The sequence below is a fragment of the Falco punctatus genome (assembly GCF_963210335.1).
Source record: "Falco punctatus genome assembly, chromosome: 4".
NCBI classification, from domain to species: Eukaryota; Metazoa; Chordata; class Aves; order Falconiformes; family Falconidae; genus Falco; species Falco punctatus.
This window is the reverse complement of record NC_137583.1, coordinates 31406119-31424981: the sequence shown is the minus strand read 5'-3', so window position 1 is coordinate 31424981 and position 18863 is coordinate 31406119. Positions and strand designations below refer to the sequence as shown.

At 50.0% G+C, this 18863-nt stretch overlaps 1 protein-coding gene across 1 annotated transcript in view; it reads right to left on the bottom strand.

Annotated features, from left to right (window-relative positions):
• Positions 1 to 502: 502 nt before the first annotated feature.
• Positions 503 to 18863, bottom strand: part of LOC308061875 (uncharacterized protein) — a 94257-nt gene continuing 75896 nt past the window's right edge. The window contains exon 4 of the mRNA XM_080382493.1: positions 503 to 18425. Within this exon, the coding sequence (XP_080238619.1) occupies positions 18321 to 18425 (105 nt within the window). The 3' untranslated portion in view covers positions 503 to 18320. The remainder of the gene's footprint in view (positions 18426 to 18863) is intronic.

Here is an 18863-nt window from a genome sequence, read left to right as displayed (position 1 = left end):
GGTGCTCCTGGGGCTTTGGGGCGGTGGTTGGGTGCAAATGGGTGGAAAATGTTACTGCTTGAGATGGACACACTTGCCCCTTGGAGGCTGGGCATGATGAGATAGGAAGACCCATCTTAAAACTGAAGATTATTAGACTTATGAGACCTCTCCAACCAAAAAAACAGAAAGGATCTTCTCAAAAAACAAACAAGAGCATGAAATCAGAGCAGAGGGGAGGAAACCCAAACTGAGAAGTGGCCCAGGTGATGCTGCTCAGCCAGGCTGGCAGCACCGGGCAGGCAGTGCTGGGGCTTGGCTGTGGCGCATTCTCGTTTGCATTAACTAATGCTGCTTGGCATCATGTAATGTGTTAATGTTTTTATTGTTCTTGTTGTAAATACACCTAGAGGCATCTTATAAATAGAATTAATTATAGTTGTTTAATTCATTATTTAAGTACGTAGCCCATTCTGCTCGCTGGAGTCTGGGCCCATTCTGCTCGCTGGAGACTGCTCTGCAGTCAGGGCACACAACGTACAAATCAGTGTATGGTCACGTTCGTTGTGCCTGGGCTTGTGGCACCAGCTCTCCCGATCCTCTGATCTCGTGTTTCCAGCTTCACTCTCAATGCTGCCTTTTTTCTCAAAAGCTCATGTCAGTATTAAGTTGTTGCAAGGAAAGTTTGGTCTACAAAAGGACAGCACAAAGGGAGCAGGGTAACGAATATGGGTGAAAAGCACTTGAAACCTTTTCAGGGTCATGGGGTCCTGGGGTGGGTCTGTTTGTCCACCCTGGGGATGAGTCTGGCTGGAGGTGAGAAGCCAAGGATGCTCCTGAACAGGGTGGGGGCTAGTGGATACACTGTCCTGGCTCCAAGCCCAGCAAGACCAGTTTGACAAGGGAAATACTCTGTGCCAGGGCAGTCAGAGACCCCGGGAGGAGGAATCTGGGTGCTGAGGCTGCTTTCTGAGAGAAGGGAATGCATACAGCATCTCATGTGGGAAAAGGGACATTAATGCATGTGTCCATGGGAGGACTCGTGGCCAATGTCTCGCAACTCCTATCTTTGAGCAGACAACTGCAGGGGACAGAGCACACAAGGGTCTGGGTATGCATGTGCAGCAACCCTGTGAAAAGACACTTTGCAGGGAGCAGGTGAGTTTCCCAACACAGGGGCAATGCAGGCAGCAGCGTGTGAGTGAGGACATTCATGCCAGCCTCTGTCCTGCCACTCCTCCAGCCCAGGCTGTGCACAGACCCAGCCCTTTGAAAGCATTGGAGGGAGAAGGAAGGGGCTTGCAACCATGGCACCGGCTGCTTTGTGACTTGTGCCTGTTCTACCTGTCAGCGATGGAAACCAGCTACTCCCTCCTGTGCCATGGAGGTTTTCTTCCTCCCCTTCCACCTACCATGGCTCACAGCAGGGTTTTATGAGCTCACCCTGCCCAGGCTGCCCCAGCTCGGAGCTGCCTTCCTTGCAGGAACAGAGCTGTTTTTCTCCAAACCACAACACAACTGAAAAAACACAGGGATCAATACATCACAGGGCACACACTTGAAAGGAAAGAGGCATAAAACTCCTGTCATTGATGCAGGGCAAACCCTGCGCCCTTTCCCCTGATGCTCAGGACAGCCCCAGGGCTGGGAACTTTCTTGACCTGAGGATGTTAATGGAAGCTTAGACCCTTGCTAGAGCATGGACAGAGGTGATGTGAAAGCTGCTGAATAACCCCCACTCAGAGCAACGGTTGTGACCATTGGATTCAGGAGCAGCTGGGGTCTGGTGTTGGCTCTGACACTTTTTCACTGCGTGAATTACACCGCATGTGATGTCCCCATGGGCTGCAGCATCCCCATTGTCCCTGCCAGGAGCAAAGGTGTTGGTGGCGAGTGCAAAGCCCAAGCCAGGACCTGAGCACCTTGCAAACAGGCAAAGAGAAGTTTGTCTCTCTGGCAAAGTATCAGGGTGGTGGAGATTTAAACTCTGTCAGGAAGGAGTTCAAGTCCATGTTTGGTCACCAGGCCTTCCTCTGCATTAATCTCATCTGGAAGGAATAGGGACACTGAAGATCTGGGTCAGGTAGCTTAGGCAGCATTGACATGCCTGGGACCAGAGCAGTTGTTCAAAATATCCCACCTCTTACCCACACCAAAGCCATCACAAGCATCTTCGAAAGGTGGTGTTGTGTCCTTCTGCAGGCAACTGCCTTTAATTAACAAGAATTTGGAGGTATTCACAACAAGATGGAAAAAATAATGATCAAAGAAAACCCAGTGAAGCCCCATGTGATAATAAAGGCTGACTCTAACTAACAGTTGTTATTCAGACATTGTTAATGATATTATAAGCACTACCATGTGCTAGGCAAGCTGTGACACGCACCCCGGTGGACATATGGATAATAAGATCACACGCCTATTTCAATCAAAGCCATAAATACGAACTTGATCTGAATCAGAAGAAAGCTCAAGCTAGTGGTAACTGGAGATATGCTTTGGGAAAGCAAGCTCCTACAGTTAAGAAAATAAATAAAAGAGGGAATGATAGACTGTGATGCCACAGTGTGCACGCGACAGCCCAGCCCAAGTGCACTCAGCATCTCTCAGCACCCCGGAGACAGAGGCTGGCCCTGAGCATCTTCGGTGAGGGGCTTCCAGCTCCAGGGCATCATTGCCACCTCAAGAGCTAAATGCACCCAGAACCATCTTCAGCAGGATTTTTCCTTTATGCTGGCATTGTGGAGCATTGTCCTAGCTCAGGGGCAAGTTTCTTGCCAGAGTTGCTAAGGACAGAGGTGCTTGAGAGGCTTTACCTTGGTTCACCTCCTCCGTGTAGCCAGTTGCACACTGCAGTGCGGTGCAGACGCACACGGCTCCCTCCAGCCCACACCTGAGCACAGCCAGACAAGTCACAGGCAGCTCACTGTCATTAGAAACACTGAACATAATCACCAAATTTAATGCCTTTATCATTGCTCAATGGATCAGTGAACAGAGGAGCTAAAAGAAAGACAATTAGAAGCGTCAGTCTATGCTAAAATTTTTTCCATTGCCTTGCTTTTGTCTAAAGAGTTATTCATTCCCTAATTGTGAAATGTAATTTTGTTTGGAAGCTTTTGTTATATTTGTTTTGTCGTGTGGCTAATGCAGTTATTTGCTGCACACAGCCTCTTTTCTCCCGCTCAGCCCATTTAATGGAATTCTTTGCAGCTTTGATTTAAAACCATTTTGGTTTAGTGACCAGGACATTTCTGGAAGGGGGAATCAGATTGTTTCCTGGATTTCTGAGTCACATTTTGCTCAGCAATATTCACTTCTTTAAATGCATGTTTTCATCAAGGCCTTTAATCCGGCGTTTTTGGCTCCAGTGGAGACAAATCTCAGCAAGAAACAGCATCTCCCTCCCAAACCTCCCATCCTGGGTTGGGAGACAGGGGGGCCCATGCCCAAACCCTCCTTCCCTCTTTTTGTGAGAAACCCCCAAGAAATGACCCTCTCTGTGCCCTTCCTCCCACAGACACACATTCCTGTTAATGGCTGCAGAATCTTAGACCATTCCAGACTTTTCCTTCCTATGAAGGATGCCCAAACGGGAGCTGGTGCCAGCTCAGCCCCACTGGTGCTCTGGGTGCTCCAGCTGCTTTGCTGTCTCTTGAAAATGGCTGTGCATCAGGCAGACCCACAGGATCTCTTTTCGGTACGTCATAAACCACACCTGAAAGTTGTTTTTTCCACTCTTAAGTGTTTAACTAGAAGGCCTCCTACAGCTCCAGAGTCCTGCTGAGCCTGGATGGCAACGCAGGGAGTGAGTAAATTGCCCTTTTAGCACGTTTTCTCCAACAGGAGGATTTTCAGCCCCAGCCCCCCTCCACGTGAAATCCAGAGTGAAGGAAGACTGATTTAAAACCAATCACTAACACTTACACACAGCCCCTTATCCGAGCATCCCAAGCTTTGTCTTAGACTATTGAATCAATCCTGTCTCCACTGTCGCCTTTCCTAAGTAACAAACCAAATCAGATGACGGCACGGTCTTCTCTAATTGACTGAGCTGCACAAGTGTATCCATGTCTCAGGATGTGGGCATCAGCCGTGCTACACAGGGGGAGACAAAGCGTGCAAAGATATCAATAAATCCCAGACTGAGGGAGGGAGGAAACAGACCAGACCCGGGCATCAAAGTCCAACACTCACAAGGCTGGGGACCTCGATGAGGAGAGTATAGCTTGTCAGGGGCACCCAGGTTCTGTTCTGTGAAACTTGGGTGTCTCCTTCATGCCACGATCATGCATGGTTTGTGGAGAGATGATCCGTCGGAGCATGGCTCAGCCCGTGTGGAATTGAGACCACGTGTGGGACAGATCAGCTTGCCTTTTGGATACATTTGTTTCACTGAAAACATGAGGATTCATCTTATGATATCAAAATATCAAAAAAGATATTTTCACCACAAAGCCAGAGTTTTCCCTCGAGCCAGGGAGGTGAGACCTGCAGCGCCCGTGGTTGGCAGCTGACATATGGGATGGGGCATTTCACCAGCAAGCGCTGGTGGTCTCTCTCTCTTCACCAAGCCACCCACATCGAGTTTCCTCCAAGATCTGGGCCCAAAGTGAGAAGACTGAGGACCCTCTGTCCTGCCTTTGAACAGAGCATCATTAACAGTTAAAAAAGCACCCTGGTGCCTTGCACCCCTACCTCCTGCACAGCTCTCTTGCCATCCCAGTGCCCCAGCTCCCTCTTGGCCCTTCGCTTTCATCTTTTGAAGACAGGCTTTCAAGCTCCTGAACATGTGTTGAAGACATGCCTATTAATAAGTGCCTTCAGAAGGAAGAGAAGAGGAGGTAAGGGGGAGAAATAATGAGGAGGGAGGAGGAGAAACTAAACAGAACAGGTGTCCTTATGAATGAATTTCCGTGGCAGAGCCTAAATTATGCAGCAATTGCTGTGGTCATGAAATCCAGGGACAGTCAGGTCCCTGGTTCCCAGTGTCCCTCGGAGGGAGCCGTGTTGCATGGGGCTGCCTGGGGGCAGTGCTGGCCCAGGGCTGCCCATCACCATGCTGCTGGGGCTGGGGCTGTGTGTGGGCTGGCTGCAGGTGAAGGGCAAGGGACCAAGGTGTGAGCATACAGGGTCAAGAGACATGGGAATCGTGGTTCAGAGCAGATTTACACTGCAGGGCTGAGTAAGGGGCTTTAACCCTTGCAGGCTTGTGCTCTTTGGAGGTGAGAGAAGCTTGCCTATCTGCTAGGAGTGGTACTTAATGCCCTCCAAAGGCCAACGCCAGGGGCCTGGGCTGCTGCCAGGGGCAAAATACCATTTGGCTCTTGATAAACTTTTTCCCTTTCTGAAGACATGTACATCTCTGCCAGCTCTTGCTCCATCACCTCAACTTGGATGGAGCTCGTTGCAACCATGCCCTGGCAAAGAAAAATCCCAACCCCATCAGGAACCGCAGCATCAAACCAAGCCTGGCTCTGTAAAGCTTTTATAGACCAAGCCCCCTGCCCCAGCTGGGCTGCCTGCCTGCTCAGCCCGCACCACCCTCGGAGCGGGAGCACCCAGTCCTGGCGAGTGGCACCGGAGTGATTTAAAGTCTCAACTCCATGAGGAACCACCAGAGAAGTGAAATCACTGACTTGTGCGGCTGGGCCGGGAACAGGTGTGTGAAAATCAGCACCCAGGCACCCGCTCGAACAACGTTGTTTTTTCCTTGCGTGCCATAAATCAGCACGCTAATCTTTCACTGTCCAGCGAGATCTCTCACTGGGAGGGTGATAAATTGCCCTCCAGCCCCTGACAGCTGCTGGGAAATCACTCACGGCCCGAGACAAACCTCTAAATCTGACATTATAGAGTGTTGAAAGGGAGAATGTCTGTTTTTATAACCTACCTCAGTTATAATAAATATTTAAAATCCACATTAACATCCTCTTATAGTTACAATCTGCCCTCTATGGAACAGTGTCCAACTTAGATTTAATTAGCAACTGAACCTTTCCAGTCCAAGCTCCTATTTAGACTGAAGATCCAAATCTCCAGTGAAATGCCTCTGTTTTCTTAAACTACCTGCACTGTAATAAATATTAGCCATGTCGCCAGGCAGCTCTGTTGGAGACAGTGCTCTTTTTGTCTTCTCAAAGGCTAACATTTAATTTAAATGATAGGGTCTTTCCAGACTCCAGGGGGAATTTCTTTCCTGCTCTCCAGAAACTTTGCCATTCTTCACCTCCAAGCACTGGTGTATTCCTTTGGCACCAGGAGGACACGGGGGTGGAAACACCTTGATGCAGTTATGGGATTGCAGTGATGAAAATAAAATCCAGGTGCAACTGTTCTGGCTTTTGATTGTGGACCCATGCTAGAAACACGGAGCAGAGAACTCCACTTCTGTTAAACTGTGGACAACTTGGGAGCTGGATCCCAAACTCCTGCAGATGGCTTCTTTTGGAGACAGGGGTGAAAAAATATGTGTCCCAGAAGTTTTTGCATGTTCACTTTGTTCCCACCTGCTTTTGCAGGTTGCCTTGTTTTCTCGTTTATTATTTTATGCCAATTGTTTTCCAGAAGGCAGCACTCATACTTGCTTCTCCCCTCTGTCCTGACTAGTGTTTCATCAGGATTTTTTTTCAAAAATATCACAAGAATAAACACAAGCAGGGTGTTAAAAAGAACAAAAAAATCCTACACCTGTCTGTTTTGAATTTTGGTAGTTTCCTCCCTGTCCTGCCTATCTGCCACTGCTGTAGGACTGTGTCAGCCCATGGCAGAGGGAGGAGGAGCATTACAGCCAGAAATCAGCCTGACCCACACATCTGCAACCCCCTGGCTCCAGAGGTGCCCTGGAGCGGCTCCACCATCCCATCTGGATGCCCTCCTCTGGGCAGGCTCAGCACCCACCCCAAGAGCAGCTGTGGCTGGGCTCCGGGGCCAAGGTTGAGGGAGAGATTTGCTAAAAAGCCCGGAGGTGGCAACCACCCTGCCAGCACCCTGCTTTGGGGCTGTGGTTAATAGGAGAGGGGTCAGGAGGCTTCAGGCGGGAAGGAGAGGCAGGACAGCTGTGGTCTGTGCACATGCTTCCCCTTGGTTTCATATTTGGGCGCCCCGCATCCAGCCCAGCTGCCGCTTGAATCAATAGCAGCATATCAATCAAGGCATCCCAGAGGAAACCCGCTGCTCACGCAGAAATAAACAGGCATTTTCCTTCTGCATGTCACAGAGAGCCGCGGACATCTCCTGGCATTGCCTGAACTAAGGGTAAATGGGACACCGCATCTTCGGCTGCACCATCAGAGAGCAGGTTATGAAACCGGAGTGTGTATTATATGCATTGGATATAAATAAATATGCAGGCAGCTTGGCTGGTGTTAAACAGACAGACATGAACTTCTGTTTCATTTCCAGCTCTCCAAATGATGGCAGATGCCCAAAAGAGTATGTAGCTTTTAAAAGAGCATCCTCCAAGCCCCGGTATTTTGCTTCCTATGTACACCCCGCACTGGGAGCTCAATCCAGATGTCTCTAGCAAATGCAGACTTCATGAATGCAAAAGCACGGGCATCCTGGTGGCACATGGGTGGTTCGATGCCCTGACTGGGAGCTTCTTATCTCTGCTCTTGTGAAGTGCATTGGGTTTCCCTCTTCCTTTCTAGTTTGTTTCTGGTTGTAACAAAAGAAAGCTCTTGGGCAGGGGCACAGCACATCCTCAGCAGCCAGCTGGGGTGAGTCTCAGCTCTGGCTGGGGGCTGATAAGCCATTGCTAAGTTATTGCTGTCCTGCCATCCTCCAAGGATGGCAAAGATGAAAGCGTGGCTGATCAGCTCCTCACCCACCATCCCAGGCAAAAGCAGAGCTGGCTTCGTACCTCTGCTCTCCCCAAACCACCCCTGCCCTGGCATTGCATAAGCCCCCTGCTGTGAATGTTGCTTGGGTTTGTAGAGGCGGCGTCACCCCCCTTGGGAAACAGCCAGTGCTTTTTACCAGAAAACCTGCTGTTTTACAAAGGGTTTATAACCAGTGGGTCCTACCTCTGAGAAAAGTTACATTCTCGGGCATTCAAGGTTTGTTTTTTGATTATGCGGGAAGTGGTGTGAATGCAAGTCACAGAGTCCTCGAGGGAGACCGGTAACATGAATCTCCAGCAGCTTTCTTAACCTTTGCTTTTGCAGATGTTTTCGGCTTTGCACAAGGAGCTCCCAGGAAGGCTCAGATGCTGAGCACATGGGAAGAAAGATGCTGAGATGCTCACGCTTCACTCAGCATCTGCACTGTGCTGAGGTGGCAAAGACATTAGGGTCTTCCCCCTCTGCCCACCCAAAGGAGCAAAGAAGGGATGGCAGCACTCCTGGGGTGGGCAGGGAAACAGGTCTGGAGGAAGCTGGTCTCAAGGCTGCAGCCTTGCCCTACTAGAAGAGAAGGGGTTTTCAACTCTTCCTAGACATCAAAATACTATTTTGTACAAAATTGGTGACTGAGGGCATATACTACAGGATAATCCCCGTCCTTCCTGGCCAGTGCCAGAGAGCAAGCAGAAAGCAGCAGCCTCCCACAGCAACAGCACCTTTGTCATGCACATACCGGTGGGGTGGTGGTAAAACAGACTCCTGGAGAGGGTAAGGAAGACTGAAGGACCACATCCAGGCAGCCTCAGCTCCAACTAAGCTGCTGTTCTAAGCATTTATCAAGTCCAGCTCAGAGACCCCCAAGAAGGACTGCTTGTAGCCACATGTCAGATGTGCCCACCATCGTCCACTGGGGAGGGATGAGGTTTTTGGTGGAACTCAAGTCTCCAGGCCATGTTTAAATTTCCTTAGGATGACAGATGCAAACCGTTAAACCCCCAGAAGAATTAAATTCTTCAACCTCCCCTCTACCTCCTTGCCCACCTTTCTGCTCCTGCAGTTTCATTATGCAGAAGGATGGACTAGGTCAACTCATGGTCTCTTCTAGCATCAGCCATCACCTGTGGAAGCCCAGGGAGGAGCTGAAACAACAAAGAGAAGAAGGAAAATCAGCTTTCCTGGCAGCAGCACTGCTCCAGATTCCTAAGAGCCAGTGCACTGCTCAGTCCAAAGGCAGACCCAGATTGAAAAGAGGCTGATCCCCAAGAAGGAGAGTGTCCAGGGAATCTGTCTGGAGGCTGAAGCCAAAATGCCAGGTGACAACAGGCGGGCAGGTGACAAGAGCAAGCAGAGATGAGGTGTAGCTCTGAAACTGCTACAAGCTGCTTGCCAATTTTATGTCTGAAAGTCTCTTACGGACAGTCGGTGGCTGGCTCATTGTGAACACTGGTGCTCAGTTCCTTTATATACAGCTATTCCCTGCAGATTGCATCAACCGCGCTGCTTGCCAGCAGGATGTAGCCGTGCACCGTCATTAATCAACGTCATGCTTCGAGAGAAACGCTGAGTTCATTCTCATGTGTCTCCTCAGACCTCTGGGGACTGAGTTGTCTCTAGCTGAGGCCGGTAGTCACCTGGAACAGTTTTCCAGCCCCCCTAAGCAGCAGGAGTGTCCATTAACTACCACGGATCGGTGGGGACGGTTTGTAAACTCCGGATACATACGGAGGGGCCCGGGCGCTTATTGGCTGGTGCTTTCCGCTCTCAGAAATGGGTCATTTAAACAGAAAACTGTAAAGTGTTCATGCCTCTGAATACAGAGAAACTATCAAAACAAGCTCCCGTCTCCATGCCACAGACCCGGCATTCAAACAGAGACTTGGGGCATGTTGTACAGGAACGAACCAAGTGCTCCCAGCAGATTCCTTTCCTTTTTCTGATGTTTCACACAATAAACATTTCAACTCTCTGGCAGGAGAGCAGACCTACCCCAATTACCAGGACAGCTTGTTTTGTTTGAGTAATAGTTAAGGGTCCCATCCTGCATCCCCAGAGCCACTGAGAAAACCCTCTTTGCCCCCAGTGGGCCTGAATCCAAGAGAGCCCCACAGTACACTATAAATATCACTGGTACTAGGAGGTATTTTTGCCTTTCCTTATAGAAGCAAAACCAGTTCAAGCAAGTTCTGCCATGGCTCCACCTACACAAAGGTGGAGACATCGTGGCTTCCCAATGAAATGCAAGTTCGAAGCTGGCATAACCAAACAATGCTGCTACAGGCTGACCTGTGACAGCAGGCCACCGTGGTTTCATGGTGTCCTACAGCTGGCTGACCTTTTGGCCATGTCACTTGGACATCTGCAAGCCAGAGAGCAGTACCACAGTCCCTAGGGCCTCAGAAATCTCAGCTCTGCAGGGCTACATCTCAGAAAGGTGGAGAGGGGAGGAGTCAGAAAGAGACTGGAAACCTTTAAGATTTGGAAATTAATCCACACTAAGAGGAAAAAATATATATTTGATTTAGTAAACGAGATCTGAATAAAACCAGCTCATCGGTAATTGTTATATTCAGTATGGGCGTTACACAAAGTTGGGTGTTTTTTCCCAGTCTGGTGAGTGGTGTACATCTGGGAAGTTCAATGAAGTGGAGAAGTGAGCTGCAAAAGCATCAGAGAACAAACTAGCCGAGGTCCTAGAGAGTCCTGTCGCTCATCCAGGAGAGCCACTGTCAGCTGCCCAAGCAGGCAGCCCAGAGGAAGGAGGTTGTGGAAGGAACTGAACTGTGAGACAGGAGCTCGGCAATGAAACATGGCTTGGTGAATCATCATCCAGCCCTCCTGAGGCACACAGTAATAGAGGGGCTATTTTTGAAGGACCACAATGCCAAAGAGTGGAAAAGTCTTGGAGGGCTTAGAAAGAGGAAACAGGCAGCTATAGCTGCCCTGAACCCAGAGGTGCCATTGGAGCAGGCACAGTGAGGGCCCTTCTGTGAATCACCTCTAGGTCATTCAAACTCCAGAGCTATGCAGACTCCATCTCTGCCTTGCCTGAAGGCTCCAGTGAAGCCCATCAGCTCACTCATTTACCTTGTTAAATGCCATCTGTGCATTATCAACCGCGTGTCACATCCAGTTATTCCTACCAGCTCCATCACTGCACTCAGCAAAGGTACATCTATATTTGAATATTCACAAGCAAGATGAAGCCCATCTGCCCATACTACCAATATATAGCTTTTCAGGGTGGGTCCTGTAGTATCCCACCTTCATGGGGCTGATTTTATCCTCTGAAATATTTGGAATTGCCCCCAGGCAATCTGATACACCTTGTTACGGTCTTCAGAAGGCAGCACCACTTCCAGATGGACAGTATCAAAAGGGAGTAGATAGGTCTACGTTGTCAGAGTGCCTCAGTGCAGAGAGACTTCAGGATTTTTCTCCTGTCCTTTCAGCTCTGAGGCTATCCCAAAAATACACGTCATGAAGACCTGATGCATCTAAAAATTGACAGATGCGTGCAACCTGCTACAAAGAGTATGGCTGGTGGCTTCTTGAGCCTCCAAGCAGGTTCACCACTAGTGCTGGGTTGACCCTGCATCAGGCAGGAGCACAGCTCTCAGGAAGTCTTCAAAAACGGAGGGGAAAACATATTTTCAAAAATAAAAATGTATAGCAAAATAATTAAAAAATAACAAACGTATTTCTACCTTTCCCAATGGTTTCAGTTTTTTCCGATGGAAGAACTATTTCTCAAAATTTGCCTCACAGCCTTGAGTATTTCTGAATTCTCTGCAACAACATTCTCTCCTGAGTCCATTATTTCTAGGAAGAGACATGTCTCTGAATAGGTTAGGTGAATGGCAGGACCTGGCTGGTTCCTACCACCAGTGCAGAGCCAGGAAGAAGTGGGGAGCTCAATGTGAAATGCCTCTGCTGGGCCTTCCTGGAGGGAGCCACACTGCTTCACTTTGTCACATGAGCCTTAGGTTTAGCATAAAATTCCTTTGTAGCAGTGGCCTGAGCAAATGTCAGATGTGGGATTTAATCTGTGAATGGCCTCCACCTTCTGGCCCTTGGCAAGATGTCAAGCTGGTCACCAGCGCTGGTCCTCAATATCTCTAAAAGGATGAAAACCATGGTGTTCTAAACTGGCATAAACCCTATTGCATGCACACTCTGGGGGCATTTCTGCTTATTCTACATTGCAAAGCAGTTCTTCCAGCAGTCTCGTTTGCAGCTCACTGCTCTCTCCTTTCACCGTGTGTTTTTGCATAGGGCAGGAGCCACCAGGTGCTTGGTAGCCCTGAGTGCCCTCCCCAGCACCTCCTTGCCAGCGCCGTGCCAGATGATGATGGTGTGTTGGTGTGTGCTGACTCTGCAGCCCCGGTGGTCACAGGCGAGCAGGAAAGGGACAGGGAGCAATGGCTTGGACGTGTCCTGAAAGCCCATCACCCGCCTGGGCAGGGCGAACGCAGCGGCTCTGCACCCTTCTGTGCTGCTGGCGCTGGCGCAGCACAGGGGCTGAGGGCTGTCCTCCCCCGTGTGAGCTGTCAGTCTTTCTGTCCGCCTGGATCCGTCTGCCTTTGTGCACCTTTCCTTGCAAGCAGCAATTTCTGACAGCTAATATTTCACAGAAACTGGAGCCAGCTCTCTCCCTCCCTCCTTTTCCCCCCTTTCTCTGTTCTGTTTATGAAGCTGAGGGTAAGTGTTTAATTAGTTGCCTAATTGCCTGGGTAATTGGTAGACATACTCAGCTCTCCAAGTAATCAGTCTGAACAGGCCTTGAAAATATCTGGCCCAATATTCATTAGTGCAGTTAAATCGTTAAACAGTTACTGTGTTTGGTTCCCGACAAAGCCCCGCCAACGGCTGCGCTGGCTGCACAGCAGCTCTCACGGGGTGGGGGACAGACCTGGGGAGACCCCACACCCCGGGAAAACAGCTCCAGATGCACACACTGTGCTGGAGGGGCTGGGGAGGGGGTGAGGGGCTGATGGAGGGGAAAACCCCAACAAATGCAAAGGGAGGCAAAAGCGGGAGGTCTGTAAGGGGACATAGGTGATGGGTGGAGATGCCTCCTTTCCCCACTTGTCCTCTTGCTTCAGCCTCCCCTCTCCCCACACTGGTGGCACCAGTTCGTGTCTCCCCCCCCCCCATGCTAGTGGCTGCCCCTCTCCCTCCCCTTGCCACCGCAGGATTGGAAGCAGGTTTTGCCATTAGCCTGAGCATCAATGTGAATACTGTCTCAGTGGGCTTCCCTGACCAGAATAACTCATTAAAAGGACCTTGGCTGGTCCTTCTCTGGCTCAGTACAACAGCGCTGTTCTGCCAAGTGCTGCCAACCCACTGCCTGCCCGTCCATCCGTCTGTCCATCCTGCCTCCCTCCACATGGAGGGGGTCAGCACTGGTAAGGAGCCCAAGCCTTGAAGGTGGTCTCCAAAGGGCTCCTCTTCCCCACAGCTGAGCTTCAGTCAGGGTCTAACAGCACATTCAGCCTCATAGGAAATACCAGGTGCAAATTCCTGCACGGCCATCCAAGAGGCTGTGCTGCAGTGAGGAGGAAGGCATCGTCATGGCTGGCTTTCGAGGCAAAGGATTTGAGACTTGAGCAAAGCAAGAGGAGGAACCAGCTTCCCTCTACTTGCTGCCTCAGTTCCTGCAGTGAATTTTTTGGGCAGCATAAGGTGCCACAGAAGATGCAATTAAAAGCAAGTGAAACTCAGCTGAAGCACGGGGTAGCTGGACAGGACTGCTGGCCAGGGAGCTGCTCAGCATGCTCCTGTGGCTCCAAAACACATGAAATAGCTGAGTGCCTAAACACTACGCCCAGCTCAGCAGGTGGTTGGCCAGGATATATGACCTCAGTTATTTCTAGCAGAGATTCAAGGAAAACGCATGTTACGCATCGAACCCTCATTAAAAGGTTGCTTGGCTGCAGATCTTTGTGCAATTAAGTGCAGAGGGGACGGGAGCTGGCGTTGCCTTCGCAGTTGAACCTCTCCAGCCAACACACCCCTCCTTCCCCTCGGTGCTGCCAGAGGACTGTGTCCAGCAGCTCCACGTGCTTCGTTTTCCACTGAGCTGGCTCACCCCTCCTGCCAGCGCTATTTTGAGTTCACCTGCTTGGGGTGAGTCCATGAGCTTATTGCTCCTTACCATCTCCTGAAGTTCCCCAGAAACCCTCCAAGAGGCAACCAAAAGAAGAGACAGAGGTCCTGGGCACTGACAGAGGGAGAGATGACAGCATCCAGGCAAGTAAGGTCCTAATCAGATCTTGCACCTCAGTTTTTGCCAGGCGAACAGTTGGGTTCCTGGCAGACGGGATGTCGACCTGAAAACGAGGACAGGACATGCTCTGCCAGACCCCAGGGCAGCCGGGTGGTCCCACGCCAGAACCGCCAAGTACCAGCCTCCCCGTGCATAAGGCAGGGTGGGATTTGGGGCAGGGCAAGAGGGAAATCGGAGGAAGGCACAGAAAAGGTCCAGGAAGGGAAAAAGGGAAAGAAAGCAGAGGGGAAAAGAGACAATTTGAGGGTGGTCTTTGACGCAGGGATGAAGAGGAAACTGAAGACGGTGAATTAAAAAAGGGAAAGGATGCTGAAGAGATCAGAGAAGCTTATTGTTCCTGTGCAGAGATATTGACAACTGATGAAGAGGAAGCTGGAGATGGTGAGTTAAAAAAGGGAAAGGATGCTGAAGAGATCAGAGAAGAGTTCCTGTGCAGATATATTGACAAGTGGAGGAGAAAACTTGAGATGGTTATATAAGGATTTAGGGGAAGGTGAAACACCCTGATGTGCAGGAAAGCCAGGAGATGTGCATATACAGCAGGGTGGCATGGGTGCTACTTGACCCTAAAGCCCCAGGAGAGCTGGCAAGGAGCACCTTGGGGTGGCTGTACCTGTCAGAACAGCCAGCCCACCAGGCAGGAGCCACATGCTTTGCTGGCATGCAGGAGCACCTTCCTCTCGTGCTCTTCCTCCTTCATTTATGTGGCTTTTGGGATTTCCAGGAGACCATCTCATCCCTTTTGGGGAGGATGGGTGACAGTTTCTTGAGACTCCCTCTGCTAGGAAGGGGGGGTGAGTCCCTCCCCAAGGAAAGGATTTCGGACACCAGGGAGCACCAGGCAGACCCCAATGAGCCTCCTGGGGAAGAGGGAGAGCGTGCAGGGGCAGGAATGTCAGAGCTGACTAAGAAATAGGTCTCCATCCATTACTCTGCTAGGCAGTCCTTTCGAGTCACTGGCTGGCTTTGTTCTCGCCAACATCTGTAAGAGATTACAGATGCCTTCCTAGCCGAGGACATGGACGGGATCTATAAATACCATGAGCCGGGGGTTGCTGCTGTCAGAGGAGAGCTCTGCCTGGGTGGCCTGGAGGCCAGCCATGGACAACAGGCCCCAGGAACACAGGCTGTGTCCCTAGCGGGGCACCCTGGGGAGATGTGACCAGCACAAGGTGGTGACACTACAGGCAGCATCTTCCCAGGGCTCTGCTGATGTATGGCCAGCAGCAGCTGGAAACATGGCCAGGCAATGGGACCACAGGACCGGGGGGTCCTCAGCACCAGCCCCGGCACCGATACCTGCTCCTCGCTGGCCTTGAACAGCTCATATCATCTTTCACCTGAAACCGGACTGACCTCTGAAAGGGAACAAGGGTTATTCAGTATTTTTTTTCTTTTTTTTCGGCAAGGACCTCAAATAGCCATCCCCTGTAAAGCTGAGATAATACATGCCCAGACACCATGGCGATGGGCACCATTTAAAGAACACAAACAGCAGAGCTGTTAATGCTCGATCCTCCCAACTTCCCTGTGTCAACACTACTCCCCCGAGACCATCCTCTAATTCCTGACTCCATCCCAGACTCCTGCTCTGAATGTCAGGAGACTTTGTATGGTTTATGCAACACTAACGCTGTCCAGCAGGAACTGAACTCTCCAGTGACTAATTGCTTGAGCATGTCTTTGTTCACTCAGCTTTTCCCACCAAAAAAGGATCCTGATTTTATAAGCTGTTAGAAGCCTGAAGATCCAGCACTACACTAACATGTTGTTAGCCACAATTATCCCCTTTCTGACAAAGGATTCCTGATTAGGGCTGTTGCATATTCATCTGTAGACTGCACCAAGCCTGGCTTTGTTTTTCAAGGTCGAGGATTGCATTTCTTTGGATTCAATTCCCCTCCTAGACGTAGATTACAAGGCAGGAGAGGAGGAGGCAGCTGAGGTTGCTGGAAGCATTGAATCCTCCTGGTATTGCTCAAAACATGCACCAGACGTGTGCCAGACATGCCATGTGAGCCAGCCATCCTCGCAGTCTTTGTGGGCTTGGTTGGGGGAGCCGGGCAGCCCCAAAACTGACCCTGGCTGCATGAGATGCTGAGAGCAAAGAGTAGAGAACCCCAAATTGTCTCTGGTACAGGAGTGCCTGGTGCTGGGCAGCGGTCTCAACCCAAAATAGACTTCCAGCAGTTGAGGCTTCATGAGCTCCTGTTTCAGGTCCTCCCTGGGGGCCCTGTCCCATTTGCCACTGTGGGAGAAGGGACAAAAGGGGCACTTATCCAGGAGGGAATATTTCACGGAGAAACTTTAGCTGTTCTCCCCTGCTGATTCCTCCACTTAAAAAAAAAAAAAAAAAAAAGGAAGAAAAGGAAAAAATAATTACTTCTCAGCCTCTAACCTTTCCAGCAAGTGACTTTGTAATAAATAATCCACATGTCTCTCCAGTGCAATCCATCAGCAGGAGCGCCTAATTACTTTAGACTCACTTTGAAAACCCTTCCAATGCCACTTGCAGATAAATAAAAAATTAACGTGGAACTAAAGCAGTAACCCAGAGCAAGTTTCCCCACACTCCAACAGTTCTCTTCAAGCCTGGGCTGATGCCTGGAAGGCTCCATGCCCAAAGATGTTTTCCCCCATCATTTTGAAAGGTGAGCTTGGGTTGCAGTTCATGGCACAGGGAAATCGGCCATGGAGTGTCTGTGGGGAGACCATCCCCGTCTGTGGGGAGACACATGACGCTTGGAGAAATAGCTGGAGACAGACCCAATACAACCCCTGTGTATGAAGACTTTTTTTTTTCTGAATGTCTTTCCTGGAGAAGTTTCTGTTATTTGTTTCTAAGAGTGTCTTTTGGAGGCAAGGAGGCTCCAGTTTCCTTCTTGGAGTTGTTCTTTGCTCCCCAGTTGTGCTGTCTTCTGCATCACCCCCTTCTCTCTCATTCCCCAGATTACAGATGTGAGAAAGGCACTCAAAGGCTCACCTAAAGGCTGGCTGAGGTGACTTGCCCCCCTTGCACCCCACACCACCCCCACCAAGGCTAAGGGGCACCTGCTGTGCAATTTCTGCAGTGACAGATGCCCCAAGCACTGTGCTCCCACTCAGCATGCTGGGCACGCTGCAGCATGAAGGCTGCGGCAGAGGAGACAGGGGTCACTCGAGAAATTATTTCTGTAATGGGTCTGTCCTCTAGCAGACACAGAAGAAATTCCCAGTCTTCCTTGCCTGTTTCCAGCTGCTGCGTCTACGTCAGTTGCAGTGTGGAAGGATGAGTGAGCGCACAAACACACAGGTGATGTTCATTGCTAGAGCGCAGTGAGGTGCCACATCCAGAAACACTCTGAATGGAGCTGGAAAACAGTGGACAGCACTTCTAGGGAGACCCTTTGGAACTGAGTAGAATAACACTGAGCACGTTAGTGACGTGCTCATGTTAAGGATGGTGGGCACAGAAGACAGCAAAAGCACCGTCTCCAGAGCAACTCTTGGCATCTCCTGCCATGCAGGGATGTGCTTTAATGGAGCTATTAACAAAGCAAATGGGGTCTTGCTGTAGGACTGTTAGAATAGGGACCATTAGTCAGATGAATATCATTACACTGGCTGTGAGCTTGCTCTGGTGGAAGACCAAGCCAGCCACCAAAAAGGATGCTCAAGGCCTCCTGTTGCAGTTATCCCTAAAGGAACTGGTAGTGAGAGGAGGAAAGATGCTCAAGGGTGTGTTTGCATGAATTCAGGAGCTGTGGGTGCTCACAGTGCTCAGAGACACAGGGGCTCTCCTCTGTCCTCCTGGAGAGGGTGACAAGGAAGCAAGGGACAGACAGCTTGGCTTGGGAGTACTGGAGGGTACAGGGTGCTCGATATGCTGCTATGGGCACCAGGGCTGGGTCTCTGCATGTTCTGGATTTGATGGTGCTTTTATTTGCAAACTGCAACTATTTGTCACAGAAGCCACCAACCCACATGCAGGTCACTGAGATGATGGTGGGACAGCTCCTTCCACTGGCAGCCCAGATTGCTGTCACACCCCATTAGTCTCTACAAGGGGTTTTTGTCTAGAAATAAGGATACCGATTTCTTGATATTTCCAGCAATAAAATCAATACAAAAACCTGTGCCCGAGTTTCATTTTGCAAAGACTAAGAACACCTCACGCCTTTGGCAGCTGAAGGTTGGAGCTGTCTGTGGTGACTTTGTCCACCTCTTCTTCCTCATCCTTCTTTTACAGAAGTGCCCCACTTCTGTATTCCTTCTTTCTCTTCTCCTCTCACCTCTGTGCTTAGGGCCCTCGGCAAGACCTGACAAGCATTCTGAAACTAAAAAACACAAAAAATGAAGCAAAATTAAATATCTGAGAAAAGGAGGCCCAGAACCAATAAGGTCTGATTTCACTGTAGGTTACCGCAGCCGAGGCAGCGGCGTGTCAGGGGAGGAAGATGCTTTGAAAACCTCCACAGGAGAATTAATTAAACGAATTTCACTCTGCCAATTGTTTGTTATTTTTGCTGACCTCACCAAGTGGATTAATATTTAATTAGCCTTTAGGAGAAGTGGAAAGCACTTATTAACCTGTTATGTCAATCTGTCAGGCCTGGGGTCTCAGGACAGGCGCCGTTACCATGGAACAATAGAAATATCAAGGTCTGTTTCTCTCCGTCTCGGATGTTATCCCCTTTGGAAAGTGGCTTTTTGGGGGGGGACAGAGGGAGCAGACCCACTACGCCTAACTCAGGGGTGGCTAAAAATGAAAGCCC